This window comes from Podarcis gaigeae (genome assembly GCF_964106915.1).
Source record: "Podarcis gaigeae genome assembly, chromosome: Z".
Classification (NCBI taxonomy): domain Eukaryota; kingdom Metazoa; phylum Chordata; class Lepidosauria; order Squamata; family Lacertidae; genus Podarcis; species Podarcis gaigeae.
In genome coordinates, this window is record NC_139691.1 from 21,781,098 (window position 1) to 21,801,161 (window position 20,064).

Genomic DNA, 20,064 nt, shown 5'->3' on the forward strand with positions numbered 1-20,064 from the left:
CAATTCAAAGTGTTGGTGCTGACCTTTAAAGCCCTAAACAGCGTCGGTTCTGTATACCTGAAGGAGTGTCTCTACCCCCACTGTTCAACCCGGACATTGAGGTCCAGCGCCAAGGGCCTTCTGGTGGTTCCCTCACTGCACGAAGTGAGGTTGCAAGGAGCCAGGCAGAGGGCCTTGATAGTGGCGGCCTGTGGAACACCCTCCCATCAGATGTCCAGGAAATAAACTGCTATCTGACTTTTAGAAGACATCAGAAGGTTTCTGATATTTGATGCTTTATCATGTTTTTAATATTCTGTTGGGAACCACCCAAAGTAGCTGGGGAAATCCAGCCAGATGGGCAGGGTGTAAATAATGTATTATTATTATTGTTATTATTATTACTGAAGAAACTAATTAGATATATGTAGCATTGACTCATTTGAAGAGGCACTATTATGAGTATGTAGATACTGGCTCAAGGACTAAATAAAAGAAAACCACATAACTTTGTTACAGAAATATCCGCCCTCACTTCCTCACAGGTAGGTGGGGTTTGCGGCACTGAGTGGGGCTCCCTGGGCGGGTGCCACCCACCTGCTTGAGCCGGCCTTTGACCCACCCTCGGCTAGGGAGGACAATGGACGGCCGGCCAGGGGTGGGCCTAAGGCCAAAAGAAAAGAGGCTGACTCCTTGGCTCAAGCCTCAGGCTGTGAGGGCGGCCTCCTCGCCTCTGTGCAGCTAGGCTGAAGGCGCAGCATGCTTGCTTGCCCTGCTCGCCTTTCAGCGGCGGCAGGAGGGCACTGCTTCCTGCCGCCGCTGGCCCGGGGCGCTGCAGGCCTGAGTGGGCTGCACGGGCCTGACTAGGCCGCAGGTGCGGCCTGCTGGGTTTTACATCAGCGGGGGGGGGGGGTGGCATTGCCGCCAGCCACCGGTGTTGCTGACTTGAGTGAGTGGCGTGGGCCCCAGCCAGGCCGCATGGCCGGCCTGCTTGTTTTGCAGGGGTGGGTGCTTGGCATAGCTCCCCTGCCGCTGCTTACCCTGATGGCCTGGCTGCTTACCTTCTCCCCTGGTGGCCGCTGCTTACCTCAATAGGGCTTGGCACTAACTATCAGGGCATCGCAGAAAAATGGCAGGGGACTCTGCAGCTTTAGCATATGGTGAGCTGTTCTGCGAGAGGGCGGCTGAAGAACCCAAGGCGCGTTGGGACATCAAGGACAATGATCTTTGGTCCGAAGTAGTGCCCCCAAACTTCCAAAAAAGGGCTTTTGGGGAGAAGTCAGGCAAACCCCCCTCCAAAATGCAAAGGGTGGCTATGTCAACTTGTTGGGAGTTTAATAATGGGTTGTGCAGCAGGGACCAATGCCGTTTGGACCATGCTTGCGAGCGCTGCGGTGGTCCTCACTCACGGACTGTTTTCGGGCTAAGCCCCCTTTTTGCAGTTTTCGAAAAACAGGATCAGGGAGTAGAGCCAAGATGCCAAGGGAGACTCTGGAGCCTCTACCTCCGGAGCCTAGCAAGCCAAGGCTACCTCCCGAAAATGAGGTTTTTTCCGCCCTAGCCCTAGCCCCAACCCCTGTCCACCTCTCCGCGATGTTACCATTGTTACAAGCTTATTCCAACAGGACCGCAGCCAACTACTTGGAGGCAGGGTTCCGATATGGCTTCCACATCCCTGTCTCCAGTTCACCGGTATCCAAAACCCCTCCCAATCAAAAGTCGGTAAGGGAAATGCCCCTTGTTGCATTTAACAAAATTGAAAAAGAGTGGCGTTTAGGCAGGGTGGCCAGCCCTTTCCCGGCCCCACCGTTCAAAAAGCTTATAGTTTCCCCTTTTGGCATAGTGCCCAAAAAACTTCCTGGTGAGTTCTGCATGATGCACAACCTGTCTTATCCTAGGGGTGGGTCTGTAAATGATGCCATAACGCGGGAGCATTGTTCAGTTAAATATGTGTCCTTGGACATAGCCATCAAAATGATCAGAGAATTGGGCCCTGGGGCCTTATTGGCAAAATGCGACATCGAGTCAGCCTTTCGGCTGCTCCCAGTTCATCCTGAAGATTTTTGGTTCCCCTTTTATGGCCCATTACCTGGATTACTTTCTGATTATGGCGGCCCCAGACTCCCCTGCTTGTGCCCTATCCTTAGCTACATTCATGCGCCTTGCAGCTGACTTTGGCATACCTCTGGCTGCTGAAAAGACTGAGGGCCCTTCTACTATCCTTTCCTACTTGGGTATTGAACTGGACACAATTCGGCAGTCATCGCGCCTCCCGCAGACCAAGCTGGAATCCTTGAAAGCGTTGCTGGAGGCAACACTCGGGGTTAAAAAGACCACCCTTTCCCAGGTGCAATCCCTATTGGGTCATCTTAATTTTGAATGTAGGGTTGTTGCGCCAGGCCGTGCCTTTTGTGCCCGTCTGGCACGGCTCACGGCCAGAGGGGTAGCCCCTCACCCTCACATCAGGGTGACAAAGCAGATAAAGGATGATCTGAGGGTTTGGCTTGCATTCCTGCAGGATTAGATGGGGTTTCATTTTGGCAGAAGAGCCTTAACCCAGGGGTGGAGTTCCAGGTCCATTCTGATGCTTCTGGCCACTTTGGTTTTGGTGTGTTCTTCAGGGGCCATTGATGTGCCCAGCCATGGCCATCTTCTTGGCATGCAGCAGGCATCACTTGGGATCTAACCTTTCTGGATTTTTTTCCTATTCTAGTCACCATTCGCATCTGGGGAACCCTCTTCTTGAATTCCAGGATCTGTTTCTGGTCCGGCAGTCAAGCGGTGGTAAGAGTTATATCTAGGCAGTCAGCAAAGTCCGTGAGGGTCATAAGGGTGCTGCGCCTGTTTGTGCTGGAGTGCCTGCAGCACAATATTTCCTTCACTGCCCATTTCATACCCGGTCTTAACAATAACATTGCTGATGCGCTATCTCGTTTCCAGATGGAGCGTTTCTGCGAGCTGGCACCAGAGGCAGCCCAGACCTCGGACGCCTTCCCAGACAATCTGTGGGAGATTGAAAGCGAGAAGTAAACCAGGGAGTATTGTCAGCAATAGCGCCCTCCACTAGACGTTCTTATTCCAGGGCCTGGAACACCTTCGGGCGTTTTCATGGCACCAAAACACACCGCGCTTCCGAGGAGGAGGTGCTTCAATTCATGGTGCTCCTAAAGCGCAAGGGCCTTGCCATAAAACTTTAATGCTTTACAGGGGAGCTATCTCATTCTTCTGTAAATTCCTTCGTTGGCCAGACCCCTGTGACAGCTTCCACGTCAAGAAGCTGCTGGCTGGGTGGAGTCGTGTCATTTCCCCATGTCAGGATGGCAGGAAGCCTATCACTATCAACACACTCAATCTAATTTGGAAAAAACTACGAGAGATCTGCTGGTCAAATTTCGAAACACGTCTCTTTCGGGCTGCATTCTCCCTAGCCTTTTTTGGTGCCATGCGCATTGGGGAGTGTTTGGCTGGGTCTCCTCAATCAGGGCTGGCAGACACTGACATTAAGTCCGCCCATTGAATGTCAAGATTCGGTCCTCAAAAACTGACCAATTGCAGAAAGGGGTCATGCTGGCGCTGTCCCCGACAGAACAGCTGGGCCCCTGCCCATATCATGACACACGCTGCTTCTTCAGAGTCCGGCCTCAGTGCAAGGGCCCTTTCTTCATTCATTCAAACACGCGCCCGTTGATGTGGTCACAATTCACAGCAGTCTTATGCAAAGCCTTATTGGCTTGTGGCATTAGTCCCCAGGAATATTTCGGGCACTCCTTCCATATCAGGGCTGCCACTTCAGCAGCGATACAGGGTTGGGACCCTGCCCACATCAAGACACTGGGGTGCTGGCGCTCTGCAGCCTACAAAAACTACATTTATCCCGGCTCCTCCTCCTTACTGCTTGCAATTTAATTTTCTTACAGGTTCACCCTCCATGAAGATCTGGGTTATAGGCCACAGCATTGTCCATTGGGTAGCGGATTATGCATGTTCACACAGTGGTGGCATAACCTTAACATCCTCCCCAAGGTACGCATTTATTGGATTGCCCAGTGGGGCATGCGTTGGCGGAGCTTGATACCCATGCTGCGTAGTGCTGTGGTGGTGCATGGCCCTCTGAGCGTCGTGATTATTCATGCGGGAGAGAACGATCTAGTGGAACAAAAAGGCATTGCCCTGGCTCTTGCTGCAAGGGCAGATATAAAAAGCCTGCATGCCTTGTACCCGACAATGACTATTGACTGGTCCAATCTCCTACCCCGTCTGCACTGGAGGGGGGTTTCCAATCCCTCTCGCATCAATTATGCTGTGGGAAAAATTAACAGGGCCATGCGCAATACCATGCGGCAAATTGGTGGGTTCTCTATCCCACATCCAACCATCACAGCAGATAGAGTTGACCTATTCCAGGAGGATGGAGTGCACGTGACCCCACTGGGTAATGACCTCTGGCTCCACGACTTGCGACAAGTCCTTGGGGACTGGATAGACTGCAGGGTTTGATTGGTCTTCAGTTGTGGGACTTGGCGGTGAGGCCACTTAGGCCCTCGGGTGGCAATTTTTAGGCCTTGGCAAGGTAGCCTTTAGTCTAACATCAAGTTGGGGGATGCATTCATGCTCCCTCCCCATGCGGCGGCGCTTGCAGGGCCCGTTAAAGGGCAAAACTCGGGAGTCCCTGGCCCTAGAGCGACGGCATGTAGGTCAAACTCCTGGGATGAGATCGGTGGAAAGGCATGCTGTGTAAGTTTGCGCTTTGCAGTCCCCTCTCACTGGACCTCATCTGCCTGCATATCCTCAGCCAGGCGGGCTGAGAGGGTTACCTGCCAAGGCCTGTGCCAAGTTTCCCACTTCTGAAGCTCAATAAAGTTGTGGCCAATTTGAACCCATACTCTGGTCTCTTGTCTCATCATTTGGAGTAAAGGGGTAAGCACCACAGACAGGGTTTAGCACATGTGCCCACAATCAAAGTCAGAAATGGTGAAATGTGTTATGCCTCTCAGAAAATTCACAGTGCCTTTGTTAGCTTTTTATTCTCATCTCTATTCCTCAGATAATCCTTCCACTTCAGAGATCGGTGATTATTTGTGCAAAGTGAATTTTAAACCAATGCAGCATAAAAATGTGCTAAACATTCCCGTCACTTTGGATGTGTTGTTAGATTTGTAAACAGGGGTGTCAAACTGTAGTTTATACAGGATTTATCATTGTAGTAGATCATGGTATTAGTAAAGTTGATCTCATTCAATATAACCCAGTCTCTTGGTTGCCGCCTCAACAGTCAGCAGCAAAGATGGTTCTGGCCTCTTCTCTTTTCTTGTTCCCATCAAATCCCTGCCCAAACCCCTCCCATCTGCCTGCTATCCCAAGTCTAGTTTTTTTAGAGGCACATTTTTCCTGTGAGCAAAGCCTTCCCCCTCCCTGTCACCTTGGCAACCCCTGCCTGCCCTGGCCCAAGGATTCCTCTGTGATGGGGTCATCAACACCTTTTGTCATGCTAATGCCTCTATCCTAGGTGAGGCCCTGGTTTGGAAAGAAAACTTAGCCTGTATTTTTCCACTGGCCTGGAATCTTACATTCAACACTCCAAATAATTAGCTACATCCTTACATTGATTAATTTATTCGGTTGGGGGGGTCTTCCCCCCAAAAAAACTTATAACAATATTATTTCAACTACTAAATAAGCAGAGGAAACTGTTGGGATTTTAATAGACTACCAAAAATAAATAAATATTGGTATTATAAGAATTGCTCATCTGTTCTCCTTTAAGATGCATTGACTATAGGTACAAAAACCCTAGATTTCCAACGGTTAGTTAGCTCTCCAAGTTCCAACAAGCAATTTCACTTTACGCAGCACTCTGCTTCGCCTCAAGACAATCCTCTCTCTCTTGCTTTGCATTTGGTGTGAGTTCTGTGGCAAATTGGTCATGCTCACGTTCTTTATGCTTTGGGCAACAGTTAGGGATTTGTTTACTGTTTAGATCAAGATGTGCATGAACTGTATGAGATGCACTATGTTTCAGCTAGTGTTATTTATCATTAAGGATCAAGCAGGAAAATTATAAAACAAATAACTTTCATTTGAACAAGGTTTTCCTCCATGCCACTAAGTTTATCTCCTTCTCTTCTGTCCTAACCATCTTACTTAGTGCCACAAACACTGTTGCATATTTCCTGCATATTTGATGGGCGTAGGCCCTGATCCAGACTTTTTGAGAAATTATTTCTAAAGAAATGTCTAATATTGTACATCAACAGGTTTTGCCCGACACAGCACTATCTCTTCTTTCATTAGAAAGTGATAGCAATTCCTGTTGGCTGTGGCAAGGATATACTTAACGTGCTTCATTCTCTCAATTCCACTTCATTAGACAGAGCAGCCGAGTGGAAGATACGTTCAGGTCTTACTATCCAAAACTGGTTTGCTAGAATTTGAGAAAAAGCACACTTAGAGTCACTATCTCAATACAGTAGAATGCTTTAAGGGTCAAGTTATAAAGGACATTTTTGTTACAGAAAAATGTGGGGTTGGCTTTTATAGTTCAGCTCCCCATCAAGGGGCACAGTGTCCCCTGTCCATTATCGGTCAGAGAAGAATAGATGAAGGCAGGATCCAGGGAAAACAAGGCAGATCTCTTCTTTTTTTGTTGTTGTTGCAGGAGAGCCCACCCTCCCTTGCAAGGCAGTGAGGACCCAGAACAAGGATGTGCAAGAACGTTTAAAGACTTTAGAAATTGCCCAGCCCCTTAGCCAAAGACCACCCAAAAAACATACACCTGTCACATAAAGAGAACAGAAATTTGAGAGTGTGTAGCTTGCCTCTTGTCTGGCAAGATATCTAATCATGGTCACTGATTGCATTTACCAGGCGAGCCTGAGCCATTCTTTTGAGCTGGTAAATATCTTATTTCCTGAATCCAGGTCACAGGCCTACCCTATTCATACACAAAATATGTTCTTAAGACAGGATTTGTAAGTGAAAAGAACTACTGGGAAAGTTTTCCCCAAGACATTTCCTTCTGCAGAAGAAATATTTAGAGTCATTAGGAGAGCCAAGATGGCTTTTGGGATTGTTCTGTTTGCTAAAATAAAGTGTAATCTTCGCAGGGAATATTTCCGAAATTCTGAAGGGTGAAGAACTGGTTTTTTGTGGCACATTTTATAACAGTTTGAAACAACATGGTTTATGTTTATTATTTATGTCAACAAGTCAGCTTCCTTGGTTAAACTTCCATTGACACATGTATCCCTGGGGAAGGGGGGTTATTTGCACATGTGAGTTATGCTATTTGTATTTACCCTAATACAAATACATTTGTATTTACTTGGTACAGAAGACAGCTTAAACACCATTTTTGTTTGGTTATGCTTGGGATTCAATTGTAGTTTTTATATGTCTATTGAAAATCAATAACATACATTTTTTTAAAAAAAGATTGATGCTTTTTGAAAGCGCGTGTAAGATTTATTTATTTATTTATTTATTTATTTATTATCTTTCATATTCTGTTTTTCATCCTCCGCCACACCTGAACTAATTGCAAGGAGCCATAGCTCAGTAAAAGAGAATTCGCTTTGCATGTAGACGGTCCCAGGCTTAATCACTGGATCTCCAGGCATCACCGGGTGAGCACTGGCTGAAACCCTGGAGAGCTGCTGCCGGTCAGTGTAGACAATACTGAGCTAGAAGGACCAACAGTCTGGCTCACTATAGCTCAGCTTCATTGGTTGCTTATGCATACAGCCTTATCTGGTGAGGCAATCTGCACCATGCTGTTGTCTGCAAAATGAGGCTGGTAGTCTTTCTGAAGGATTATTCAGTGCTTTAAAATAGAACAGTTAAGAGCGAAAGCATAGGGTCAAGCTGACCTTGAAAAACATAAGCCAATCAGAAAAGGGTAAGTGCCAGGTAACTTCACGTTCTGTACTATGACGTCGAGTGTGGCCTTGCAGGATGGTAACCCTATCTCCCTGTTGCATCCACCACCCAGGAAAGGCAGCGGTGCTATGCTCTCTGCTGTATCTTCACAAACACCATTTTGCACTGCCTGGTAACAGGAGTGTCAGAGTTTAGCAACAAAAGCAGAAGACACTTTGCTGCCTGGAATGATAGTAGGAAATAGCATCCCCTGGGAATGGTAGTTTGTTAAGGTTGCTGAGTTAGAGCGTGGATAGGAAATGTGAGGCTCAGGGACTAAATACAGTGGTACCTCAGGTTAAGTACTTAATCATTCCGGGGGTTCGTTCTTAACCTGAAACTGTTCTTAACCTGAAGCACCACTTTAGCTAATGGGAACTCCCGCTGCCGCTGGAGCACAATTTTTGTTCCCATCCTGAAGCAAAGTTCTTAACCTGAGGTACTATTCCTGGGTTAGCGGAGTCTGTAACCTGAAGCGTATGTAACCCGAGGCTTGCCTTGCACCCTTTTTGAGTGTGTTTGACACACTGAAATGTGTCTTTGGCTGGAAAAAAGGTGCTGTGGTTTGTGGTCTCACTTTGCCCCAACTCCCTCCTCCCCCCCCTGCTTTCTTTTTCAGTTCTGCTGAATGACCTCTCACCTTTGCACCCTTGCTTACTCAGTTGGATGGAGAGACTGAGGCTCCTCTCTTGCGAAACTGAGAGGGAGCCTGCCTACCAGGAGGCAGCTGCACACACGTTGAATTTCACTTCAGCAGGACTTTGCGAGTTGCTTATTTGAAAGAAAGGGAAAGTAAAGATGCTATGAAATGGGGAGGAGAAATGTTGTGCTGAAGCAAGTTGGAATGAAATGGTGAAGGAAAATGTGGGGGGCGGGTTGGGGTGGAGAGGGAAAGCATGAATGCAGAAAAGCAAGGAGAACAAACTGCTGAAGGAAAATAGCATGCAGGAAGGGGAGGGAAAGCGAAGGGCAGCAAGGGGGGCATGGTGGTGGGCGCACAGAGCAGGGGGGAAGAAGCAGCCACATCTGAATAGGCCCACCACCCTGCCAGGAATTGTCCTTGCCAAATAACGGTCAAACGATGACCAGAGTGCATTGCATTTGGGGCAAATATAATTAATAATAATAATAATAATAATAATAATAATAATAATAATAATACAGCCCTGGACACAGAATTGACCTGCGCCTCCATGGACAGCTGTGAGTCCAAAATAACCCCCGGGCTGCGCACCTGGTCCTTCAGGGGAACAGTCACCCCATTCAGGACCTGCCCGCCCTGCCCCCCCAAAACAGAACTTCTGTCTTGTCAGGATTCAACCTCAATCTGTTAGCCACTGTCCATCCTCCAACTGCCTCCAGAAACTCACACAGGACCTTCACTGCCTTCACTGGTTCTGATTTAAAAGCGAGGTAGAGCTGGGTATTATCCGCATACGGATGAACACTCAGCCCAACCCCCCTGATGATCTCTCCCAGCGGCTTCATATCGATATTAAAAAGCATGGGGGAGAGGACGGAACCCTGAGACACCCCACAAGTGAGAGCCCAGGGGTCCAAACACTCATCCCCCAACACCACTTTCTGGACACGGCCCAGGAGGAAGAAGCAGAAGCACTGTATAACAGTGCCTCCAGCTCCTCTAGACCAGTGTTCCCCAACCTTGGGCCTCCAGCTGTTTTTGGACTACAACTCCCATCATCCTTGACCACTGGTCTTGCTAGCGAGGGATGATGGGAGTTGTAGTCCAAAAACAGCTGGAGGCCCAAGGTTGGGGAACACTGCTCTAGACAGTCCAGAAGGATGTTATGGTCGATAATACTAAAGGCCGCTGAGAGATCCAGCAGAACTTAGAAACAGCTTTCACCATTGTCAGTCAGTAGCCCTGGATAACTCCGCATTCCAACGGGCCACCAGGGAATCGGCTGAAAGGTCATTAACATGGGATAAACATCCCCTACCATTTTCTGGAAACCATTTGGATCCATTAAGTGGCGGGAATGAACCATCTGAATCGATCCCATCTCCTTGCAGAGAGGAAGGGTTGTGGAGAAGTCCAGTAGCACCAGGAAGTGATCCAACCATAGCACTTCTTTTGTTTCGTTTTTACTTAGTGTCAGATCATCCACATCCATAAAGGTCTAACACCAGGTCTAAGGCATGTCCGTAACTATGAGTTGGGCCAAACAGGGACAGCGCTATGGAGGCCACGCTTTCCATGAAGTCCCAAATGGCCCCTTGTAAGGTTGTGTTGGATGTGGGTGGCGCTGTGGGTTAAACCACAGAGCCTAGGACTTGCCGATCAGAAGGTTGGCGGTTCGAATCCCCGCGATGGGGTGAGCTCCCGTTGCTCAGTCCCTGTTCCTGCCAACCTAGCAGTTTGAAAGCACCTCAAAGTGCAAGTAGATAAATAGGTACCACTCCGGCGGGAAGGTAAGCGGCGTTTCCATGCGCTGCTCTGGTTCGTCAGAAGCGGCTTAGTCATGCTGGCCACATGTCCCAGAAGCTGTACACCGGCTTCCTCGGCCAATAAAGCGAGATGAGCGCCGCAGCCCCAGAGTCGTCTGCGACTGGACCTAATGGTCAGGGGTCCCTTTACCTTTACCTTAAGGTTGTGTCAGCATGGGTGTTAAAATCCTCTAGGACCAACCAAACTAGGTGTCTCCAGGAGAACATCCGCCACGACCTGAAGCAGCTCGGGCAGGGAATCCTTGCTGCAGTGGGGAGGTCAGTACACCAAAAGGTGTACTGCCCCTATTACCCACCTTCCAGAACATGCATTCAGAAAACTGGGTCTTCCCAATAGGATGCCAGGTATAAGCTAATGACTTCTTAAAAATCACTGCAACCCGCCCTCCCCGCCCATATGACCTGGGTTGCTGTGTACAAGAAAAGCCTGGTGGGCAAGCAGTGGCAAGTACAGTATGACATCATATGGGGACTTCCGGCGAGGAAAAATGGCGGGCGCCACGGCAGCGAGCAGCTCCTGAAGCCAGCCAGAGCCAACTGCCCTACCGGCTGGCTCCAGGCTGCTGCTTGCCGCCTCCGCCGCCACTGCCAAAGGGGAACCGGGGACGTCAGGCAGTACAGATCTCCTGCCTCCTTCCCCCTTTGTTTTGACTCATTGGGGGAGGCTCGGGAGTTGCGGGCGGGCAGCCGTTGCCTAGTTTTTGTTTCACAAGGTGCGAAAGAAGGGCTTTGCACCTTGCCTGGCAGAGAAACCATGCGCCGTGCGACCCTCCTGGGCAACGGCCGCCCGCCTGTGACTCCTGAACCTCCCCCGATCAGTCAAAACAAAGGGGGCAGGGGGAGGCTCGGGAGTCACAGGATGGCAGCGCGCCATTGCCCAGTTTTTAAAAAACTCTGTGCATTTATGTTTTACAGGATGTGAAAGAAGGGCTTTGCATTTTTATACAATATGCTCGTGTGCTTGGGCCCAGGATCTTTTGCCTCACCATCCCCACTACTGACTCCCTGTTGCTACTTTAAAAAAAAGAAAGTGTCCCCGGATTCATTGAAAAAAATCTGGTAACCATAAAGTACAGGCCCATCTGACCTGGCATTGCACAGCAGCACCTTAAGTTCATGTGCCCTGCCTGATGTGTTGAACTAGTGACCATTTGAGTGAGACCCATAGTTGGCATGGAGACCATGAAGTCTTGGGCTGCTTCTTCAGCAGCCTCCATGTGGATATTGAAGTCACCCCAAACAATTGTGTTTGGGTCCTCCAACAATGCCCCAGAGACTACCTCAGCCAGCCCAGTCTGGGATGCAGCTGCACACCAGGGTGGTCAATAGATCAGCAGCACCCCCAATCTGTTTCTCTCATCCAACTCCAGCTGCAGACCCTCTAAGCCCATTCTGAGGCCAAGTGATTTTCTGGTCAAGGAGATTGTACTTGTATGGAGAATAGCAACCTTTGATTAGCCTGGTGCTGTACCATGTACTCAGTTGGGCACAGCTGGGTAAGTTCAGTCTGACCCAGAACACTCAACCAAGTCTTGGTAATGCAGACTTGATCTGTCCATTCATCCATGATCAGATCATGGATAAGCGTGGTCTAATGGTGGCCTGGCATTCAGCAACAGCACCACTAGACCTGAGGGCTCAGTGGATATGCTTAAAGGAGTCAAAGGGCTGGAACTAGAAATGGAGACCAAACACTTTAGTGGTGGTCAGGACCTCCACTCCAACTGTACCTTCCTCTGCCCACAATCAATGAGATTGGAGCAGCAATTTCACCACTTCTTGCTACCTGCCCACTCAGACACATTAGTGTACCACTTTTTATCCTTGTATACAGCTGAGGGCCACAGGCAGAAAATGAAGGCCCAGTAGTATGTGCATCCCACGTTGTCAGAAAGAAGATGATAAATCCTCTTCAGCTCTCCTCCCCTTGCCTCTCACTTAAGGGGAACCACACTAAACCAAACTCCACCTCAGTCAGGCTTTCGCCCCGGGTGAGGGTCACAGGCCTGCCTACCACAGTGGCCTGCGAATCCTATACAGTGGTAACTCGGGTTACAGGTGCTTCAGGTTACAGGCGCTTCAGGTTACAGACTCCGCTAACCCAGAAATAGTACCTTGGGTTAAGAACTTTACCTCAGGATGAGAACAGATATTGCACGGCCACGGCGCAGCAGCAGCGGGAGGCCCCATTAGCTAAAGTGGTACCTCAGGTTAAGAACGGACCTCCAGAACAAATTAAGTTCTTAACCCAAGGTATCACTATTTTTTTAATGTATTTTTTATTAAATTTTTTCTTGATTTACAAAGGTATGTACACTGTCTCCTGCTTTCATTCTGCTGCCCGGGAGAGGCTGTGCGCGGCTATCCCATAAGCCAGGACAGCAAGCGGGATCGTGGAGCTGCAATCCCACTTGCTGTCCTGGCTTCTGGCTTAGCTGCGCGCAGCTTCTCCCAGGCAGGGGGAGCCTTCATCCCCCTGCCCAGGAGAGGCTGTGTGCGGCTAAGGCTCCCGCAAGAGCTGCACTCCCTTTAAAGAGCACGCGGAGCGTGTGTGTGGCTCTTGGGGGCTTTTCCCTGGGGAGAGGAGCCCTTCTCCTTCCTCAGGGAAAAGCCCCCAAGAGCCACACACACGCTCCACACGGCTCTTTAAAGGGACCACTGATCAGAGCCTCCCCCCCTGCATTCGCTCCATAAGACGCACACACATTTCCCCTTACTTTTTAGGAGGGGAAAAGTGCTTCTTATAGAGCGAAAAATACGGTAATATATGTGGAGTTTTGTGTTACACTGTATTTTGACTGACAGTGGGGGCACTCCTGCCCTGTGGCAACCCAAAGTAGCAACCACATTCGGGGTCAACCTTGCTACATGCGGCAGGCCCTGGATCCCACCCCCAGCTGTATCGACTCAGCCAGCAACCAAACAGTAAGGTAAAGGTAAAGGTACCCCTGCCCGTACGGGCCAGTCTTGACAGACTCTGGGGTTGTGCGCCCATCTCACTCAAGAGGCCAGGGGCCAGCGCTGTCCGGAGACACTTCCGGGTCACGTGGCCAGTGTGACATCGCTGCTCTGGCGAGCCAGAGCCGCACACGGAAACGCCGTTTACCTTCCCGCTGGTAAGCGGTCCCTATTTATCTACTTGCACCCGGAGGTGCTTTCGAACTGCTAGGTTGGCAGGCGCTGGGACCGAGCAGCGGGAGCACACCCCGCCGCAGGGATTCGAACCGCCGACCTTTCGATCGGCAAGTCCTAGGCGCTGAGGCTTTAACCCACAGCGCCACCTGTGTCCCTAACCAAACAGTACAAAACACCTATCATCAGCCAGAAAAACTTCCCAGCAGGCATGCATACCAGCACAGACAACACACAAGACTGATGCAGGCAGAACACACACAAGCACTTGCTGGCTGGGAGAGCAACCCAAACAGGGGTCAAGGTAGTGCAAATGAGTCGTTTCTTGCAGGGTCCTCTGTAGGTCTTCTTCATAGAATCATAGAATTGTAGAGTTGAAAGGGACCCCAGGGTCATGTAGTCTAACCTCCCGCAATGCAGGAATAAATATTTTTTACTTAACCTTTAACATTTATTTATTTATTATAACATTTCAGTAAAGAAGTCATATAACAAAGGTGAGGGAATGGGAACACAAAGCACAACAAATCGAAAAGTACTTAAAACTGTGGCACAGAACAATATGTAAGTCTATAACAATTACAATTATTCTAACAAGTGTAAATATATTAAGAAATTGTTATGCTTATTATAAATGAAATATCATTATATTTATCAACACACAATTGACATCTAAAAGTAAATGGTTCGTATTTTGCAAGTGTACTCATATCTTCTATCCAGAGAAGGTCCAGAGAAGGTCATGGCATTTTCTTTCCAATGTATCAATATCGGTCTTTTAGTATAAGTAAAGGTGTGTAAAAGTCCATTTATGTTGGTATGTGGTTTAGAATAACACTGTCATCTGCCAATTTTAATTTCTCTCCCAAAGTAACATTTATACATCTTAATACTTCCCTCCAAAATTTTTAACGCGTATGACATTGCCTAAACAAACGTTTCAAAGAAGCATTTTCCTTATCACATCACCAGCAGCGTGCCGTCATAGAAAGTCCATTTCTGTAAAAGCGTAGAGTCCAATAAATTCTAAACATTACTTTTTGTTGTATAAGACACTGTTTATAATTTAATGACGTGCTAACTACCAAAGTTAAAACAGTGTCCCACTGCATCAGTTCATTATGCCATTTGTTTCTCAGAAGTTGTACATCAAACTGACTAATTGAAACCAGTAAAAAAAGCAACCACTGGCTTTTTCCATCTCAGTGGGTTTAGTCAATTGTTCTAATATCTGAGAATTCATCATTCTCATCTAACAATTGTTGTTTTAACTCTCAACATAGGTGCACCATATAGCATCTTGACCCATTTAATAAATTCCAAAGAGAACCTGGATCTGTTTAATGTATCCTGCATATAATGTTTATGGATTTTATCATAAGCTTTTTCAGCATCTAATGATAAGGTCACAAACTGGTCTTTATTTTTATTTAAATCTATTAGACCAATATTTTCTGATGCTTGCCTAGTTTTTATAAACCCTGCCTGATCATTTCTTGTTATGGATCACCTGTAAGCTCTGTTGGTCTGCTCTCCATATTATGAAAACCGTTACAGAAATACGATAAATAATAAAAAATAATAAATAAACAAGATACACCTATATGCCCAAAGTTAGAGTCAGGTAACCCAACCGTCTGCACACTGATGTCAGGTGTGGCCAGGCATGATGGCAGCCCTACCTCCCTGTTGCAGCCGCCATGAAAGGTAGCAATGTTGTGCCTTCAGTGCCTTCTCTGACATCAGTTGGCACTGCTTGAAACAGAAGTGTTACAGTTTAGAGGCAACACTTAGAATTTTGCTTCCTTTCCCCCTGCCTGCTGAAAGCACCACCCCAGTTCTGAAAGCACCACCCCAGTTCCTTGTACATCAATGAAGTTAGATTCAGTTAGGTAGCCATGTTGGTCTGACGCAGTCAAAATATATATAAAAATTGTCCAGTAGCACCTCAGAGACCAACTAAGTTTGTTCTTGGTATAAGCCTTTGTGTGCGTGCACATGAAAGCTTATACCAAGAACAAACTTAGTTGGTTTCTAAGATGCTACTGGACATTTTAAATTTATATATATATATATATATCAATGAAGTTATCCCCAGTATTTTGTGTCCTGCCCCCACTCCCACACTCTGAAATATTTTCTCTCTCCTCTTCAGGACTCAGTTTAAAGTTATTCTGTTAAGGTTTGCAAACACATTCTTCCCAGCCGCTGCGAGGTGCAGTCCATCTCTTCCCTGGAAGTGGAGAACATGGTCCAAGAAGCCAAACCTTTCCTGACAACACCACCTGTGCAGCCAGTTGTGTACTTCCAATGTTTTCCTCTTCCACCTTCCCCCAAGCCCTTCAGTTTCATACCTAGAGTCTCATAGTCCCATGCTGTACATTGTAGGTTATATCGATGTCTGGCAGTATCACCGCTGTACACTGTTTGTAATTTCTAAACACATGGATCAGAAGGAAGGGGTTGTGGTCGGTGGGCTTGATAAGGCTTGACAACTTCTTTGTCACTTCTTGAATCCTTGCACCTGGAAGATAGCACACCTTTCAGGACATTCTGTCGCATATACACACAGCTCCCTCTGCCCCCCCCCTCACCACACAGCCATCTAAAACCACCATACGTCTCTTTCTCCCAGTGTTATTTTTCTAGAAAAAGAAGTGCCAGAACTTACCACCAACGCCTCCCTTGTGCTCTTATTATCTTGGAAGCGTCTTCTGGCGAGTCATGGCTGCAAAAAAGCAATGGTTCATCTTCCGGGAAGTGGCATGAATCCTTCTGTTCGCCGAACCTTGTCCAACCACCGAGTTCTGCAATGGCTGACTTTGTTGCTGTGGCACAGGATCCACGTCCATGGAAATGACCTGGGCAGCAGCCTGGTTCCCGACAGCTCCGCTACTGAGCATCACATCTCCAGGGTTTGCCTTCTGCATTTGGTGCTCGTCTACCTCCATAGGGGTATCCTCACTTTGCTGCTCTTCCACAGTAGTCTGCAGCGCTTTTTTATCTTTCCCGATGACTTGCGATATCTGGGTTTCAAGCAGTTGTATCTTGTCTTCCAGCAAGGTAACTAGCTTACACCTGCTGCATGTGTATTGCTGTACCTTCTCAGGCAGAATAACAAACATAAGACAGGTGCCGCAAGTTACGGCAGCACCTCCGTTAACTTCCATGTTTTTTGCTGCCATGTATACTGTGGTGCAGTTCTCTGGGGTCCGCTCTCGAGCACTTCAGCTAAATGCCCTGCCAAACTCTCCTGGTTGTGAGCTCCTGGAGACTGAGAGCAGCTGTGTGGTGGCTGATATATCCACTCCCTCGAAGGTCAGTGACTCACTCCTCCCTTCAGCCTCACCTGCTCTGAGCAGCAACTCCTCCCCTTCAGACTGCCTACTGTATCAAGGACATGGTAAAGCACACAAGCAAGTCCCCAGACAGCTAAGAAAACCAACCCGGTTTTAACCCAAAATACACATGGTCACTGGGGTAAGCAGTGAGGAATAGTTAATACTGTATGTAATTTGAAACGCTTAGAAGTTAGGTATAAGAACTGACTTGTGCTAGATCAGTCTATTACCTGGATGTGTCTTCCAGTATTAAGATGGCCAGTTCTGTTGTAGCTTAGAGATTGATTATTGCTAAATCAACATTTTTGGCCAAAAGTCACCAGAATTGTTTCCCACGTTTTAATTTCCTTATGTTAAATAAATGCCATAATGTAAACTAATGTTTCCAATACTTGTAAGGATACATTGTGAACATAATTACAATCCTGTTACAAGATATTGTGATAGTTATCCATAGTGCTATTTTTTCTATTTTTCTAGAAAAAGAGATGCTGGAACTCACCACAAATGCCTCCCTTTTTCTTTTATAATGGCATGGTGCCCACCTGAGAGGTGCCAGAACCAGTGGCGTAGTGTGGGTTGTCAGCACCTGGGGCAAGGCAAATAATTTGGACCGCCTAACCTGTGGATTTGCGCCACCTAACCCTAACCCCCAGATGTTGCGCCCAGTGCGGCCGGCCCCCCCTGCACCCCCCACTCTACGCCACTGGCCAGAACTGAGTTCTGGTGAGTTCTGGCTGGGAAAAAAAAAGCCCTGGTTATCTAGCATCTTTTCTTGAGGTGGGAGAAAGAGCTCAGTATGAGATCCAAATACCATATTTTCGCTCTATAAGATGCACCCGACCATAAGACGCACCTAGTTTTTAGAGGAGGAAACCAAGAAAAAAAATATTCTGAATCAAATGTTGTTGAAGAGGAAGGAGGAGGGAGGATCAGGCTAAGGCATCACAACAAGAGGCGCCGCGCAGCTCTCCCTCTTGCTGTGCTGGGTTCAGCAGAGCAGCGCAAAGCCTCTTCAGCGAAGCCAGAACAGCAAAGAGGAGCACGGGGCATCTGCGCACAGCCTGCCCGCTGCTCCCAAACCTTCCCGGGGCTGCAGGGGGAAGTGGAGGTTGCTGGCAAAGAGCAGCTCAGGAGCGTGCCGCACTCCAGCAATTTGACTCCAGGGACCACACATTCGCTCCATAAGACGCACAGACATTTCCCCTTACTTTTTAAGAAGAAAAGAGTGTGTCTTATGGAGCAAAAATACGGTAATTAGTTTGGGTGTGTCCGAAGGCTTAAGAAGTGGGCCACAAACTAAGCACACACTGGTTTTTATATGATAGCACAGTCACAGAAGGAGTTCATGCTTGCAAAATCTGGTTTGCATTTCCTAGGGCCTATGAAGCCCACCAACTGAAGGCATGTGGGAAATGGTGTTGTCATTTAAATCCACTGGTTTGGGTCCTACCCTTCAGCGCAGGAGGAAACAAGTTCGCTCCATCTTCCATGGGACAGCCCTTCAGATATTTGAAGATGGCTATCATACCTCCTCTCCGTCTCACACACCTTACTCCCTCAGTGAATATGTTAGTTCTGTTGTGTTTCACTGGGCTTATCCCTAGCTCTGGGAGCACAGAACTGCAGTCTGCAATATTGTGACAAATGTTAACCATAATAGGGTGTAATATTTATATATACGTATATATTACCCCTTTCCCACAAAGTGACATAATTTCCCAATTTCATCCTCATAAGAAACCTATGAGGCAGGTTAGGTTGTCATGGCGACTCTCCCAAGGTCATCCAGTGAGTTATGTGGCCGAGTAGAAATTAGAATCTTGGACTCCCCAGTTCTAGTCCAACACACTTCCAACCACTGTCCCTCACACACTCAACACTTAACAATTGTTCTTTGCCAATATTTGAGATGTTTCAATCTAGTTTCAGTTCCCAGGAGCTAAGCACGATAGTCTCAAGCAGCAAAAACAAAAGTCTTGCAGCTCCTTAAAGACCTGAATTATGGCACAAATATTTCTGGCATAAAAATGTGCTTGTCTTTTAAAGTGACACAAGACTATCTTCTGTTTTGGAAAGAGGTACAAGATCTAATCAATCAATCAATCAATCAATTTTAATTTTGTGTTTTACAATTTAAAGTACTCATTTTTACATCAAAATACCAGTGACTTCTCTTATTCTCTTTCCATGGTTCATTTTACATATCATAAATGCCTGCATATTTTACAAAGACTATACTATTCAGTATTCCATTATTGCATCCATCAAAACTTATTTACACTGTTGAATTTATCTTAATGCTGCTAGCGTTTTCAGCAGTACAGTTATTTCCCATATATTAAATAAACATTTCACAATCTTCTCTAAACGTATGTTCTTCTTGTTCTCTTATTCTATATGTTAAGTCTGCAAGCTGCACATATTATGTCAACTTGAGTTGCTGTTCTTCTTTGGTTGGGACCTTGCTCCTTTTCTATTTGTGGGCTAACAAAACATGGCCCGCAGTAGTAGCATACATAAATAACCTGTTTTGACAGCTGCGAATGTCAGTCTGGATTATTCCCAACAGAAAGAACTCTGTTTTGGGGGGAGAGAAATGACTTTTAAACATTTTTTTTCCAATTCATTATGGATCATTTCCCAATACTCTTTCACCCTTTTACAAGTCCACCACATATGAAAAAACATTCCCTCAACCTCTTTGCATCTCTGGCACTTATCTGATTCAGTCTTATACATCTTAGCAAGCCTAAAGGTAAAGGTAAAGGTACCCCTGCCCGTACGGGCCAGTCTTGACTGACTCTGGGGTTGTGCGCCCATCTCACTTAAGAGGCCAGGGGCCAGCGCTGTCTGGAGACACTTCCGGGTCACGTGGCCAGCATGACATCGCTGCTCTGGCGAGCCAGAGCTGCACACGGAAACGCCGTTTACCTTCCCGCTAGTAAGCGGTCCCTATTTATCTACTTGCACCCGGGGGTGCTTTCGAACTGCTAGGTTGGCAGGCGCTGGGACCGAGCAACGGGAGTGCACCCCGCCGCGGGGATTCGAACCGCCGACCTTTCGATCGGCAAGCCCTAGGTGCTGAGGCTTTTACCCACAGCGCCACCCGCGTCCCTTAGCAAGCCTACTTGGAGTTAAATACCATATGTAAATCATTTTCAAGTAGTTCTCCTTCAAAGAATTAACATGCTGTGAACTTCAAATCACTTTTCCAGAGTTTCCACCC

General features: G+C 47.4%; 1 protein-coding gene across 5 annotated transcripts; it reads left to right on the forward strand.

Moving 5' to 3' along the window:
* The first annotated feature begins 176 nt into the window (after positions 1-176).
* Positions 177-15,855, forward strand: LOC310836765 (uncharacterized protein). Of its 5 annotated transcripts, XR_014560192.1 has the most exons (5): positions 907-1,701; positions 2,920-3,005; positions 3,897-4,002; positions 13,971-14,058; positions 15,650-15,855. XR_014560192.1 is itself a non-coding variant. In XM_083722623.1 (4 exons), the coding sequence occupies exons 1-4, from the start codon at positions 1,342-1,344 to the stop codon at positions 5,066-5,068; spliced, it is 597 nt and encodes a 198-aa protein (XP_083578749.1). In that variant the 5' UTR covers positions 456-1,341; the 3' UTR covers positions 5,069-7,122. The 5 variants fall into 5 exon arrangements, 3 of the variants coding, with proteins under 3 accessions (XP_083578749.1, XP_083578748.1, XP_083578750.1); XR_014560191.1 differs by lacking the exon at positions 907-1,701 and adding an exon at positions 177-257 and having other exon boundaries at positions 2,920-4,002; XM_083722623.1 differs by lacking the exons at positions 13,971-14,058; positions 15,650-15,855 and adding an exon at positions 5,024-7,122 and having other exon boundaries at positions 456-1,701.
* The last annotated feature ends 4,209 nt before the right edge of the window (positions 15,856-20,064 follow it).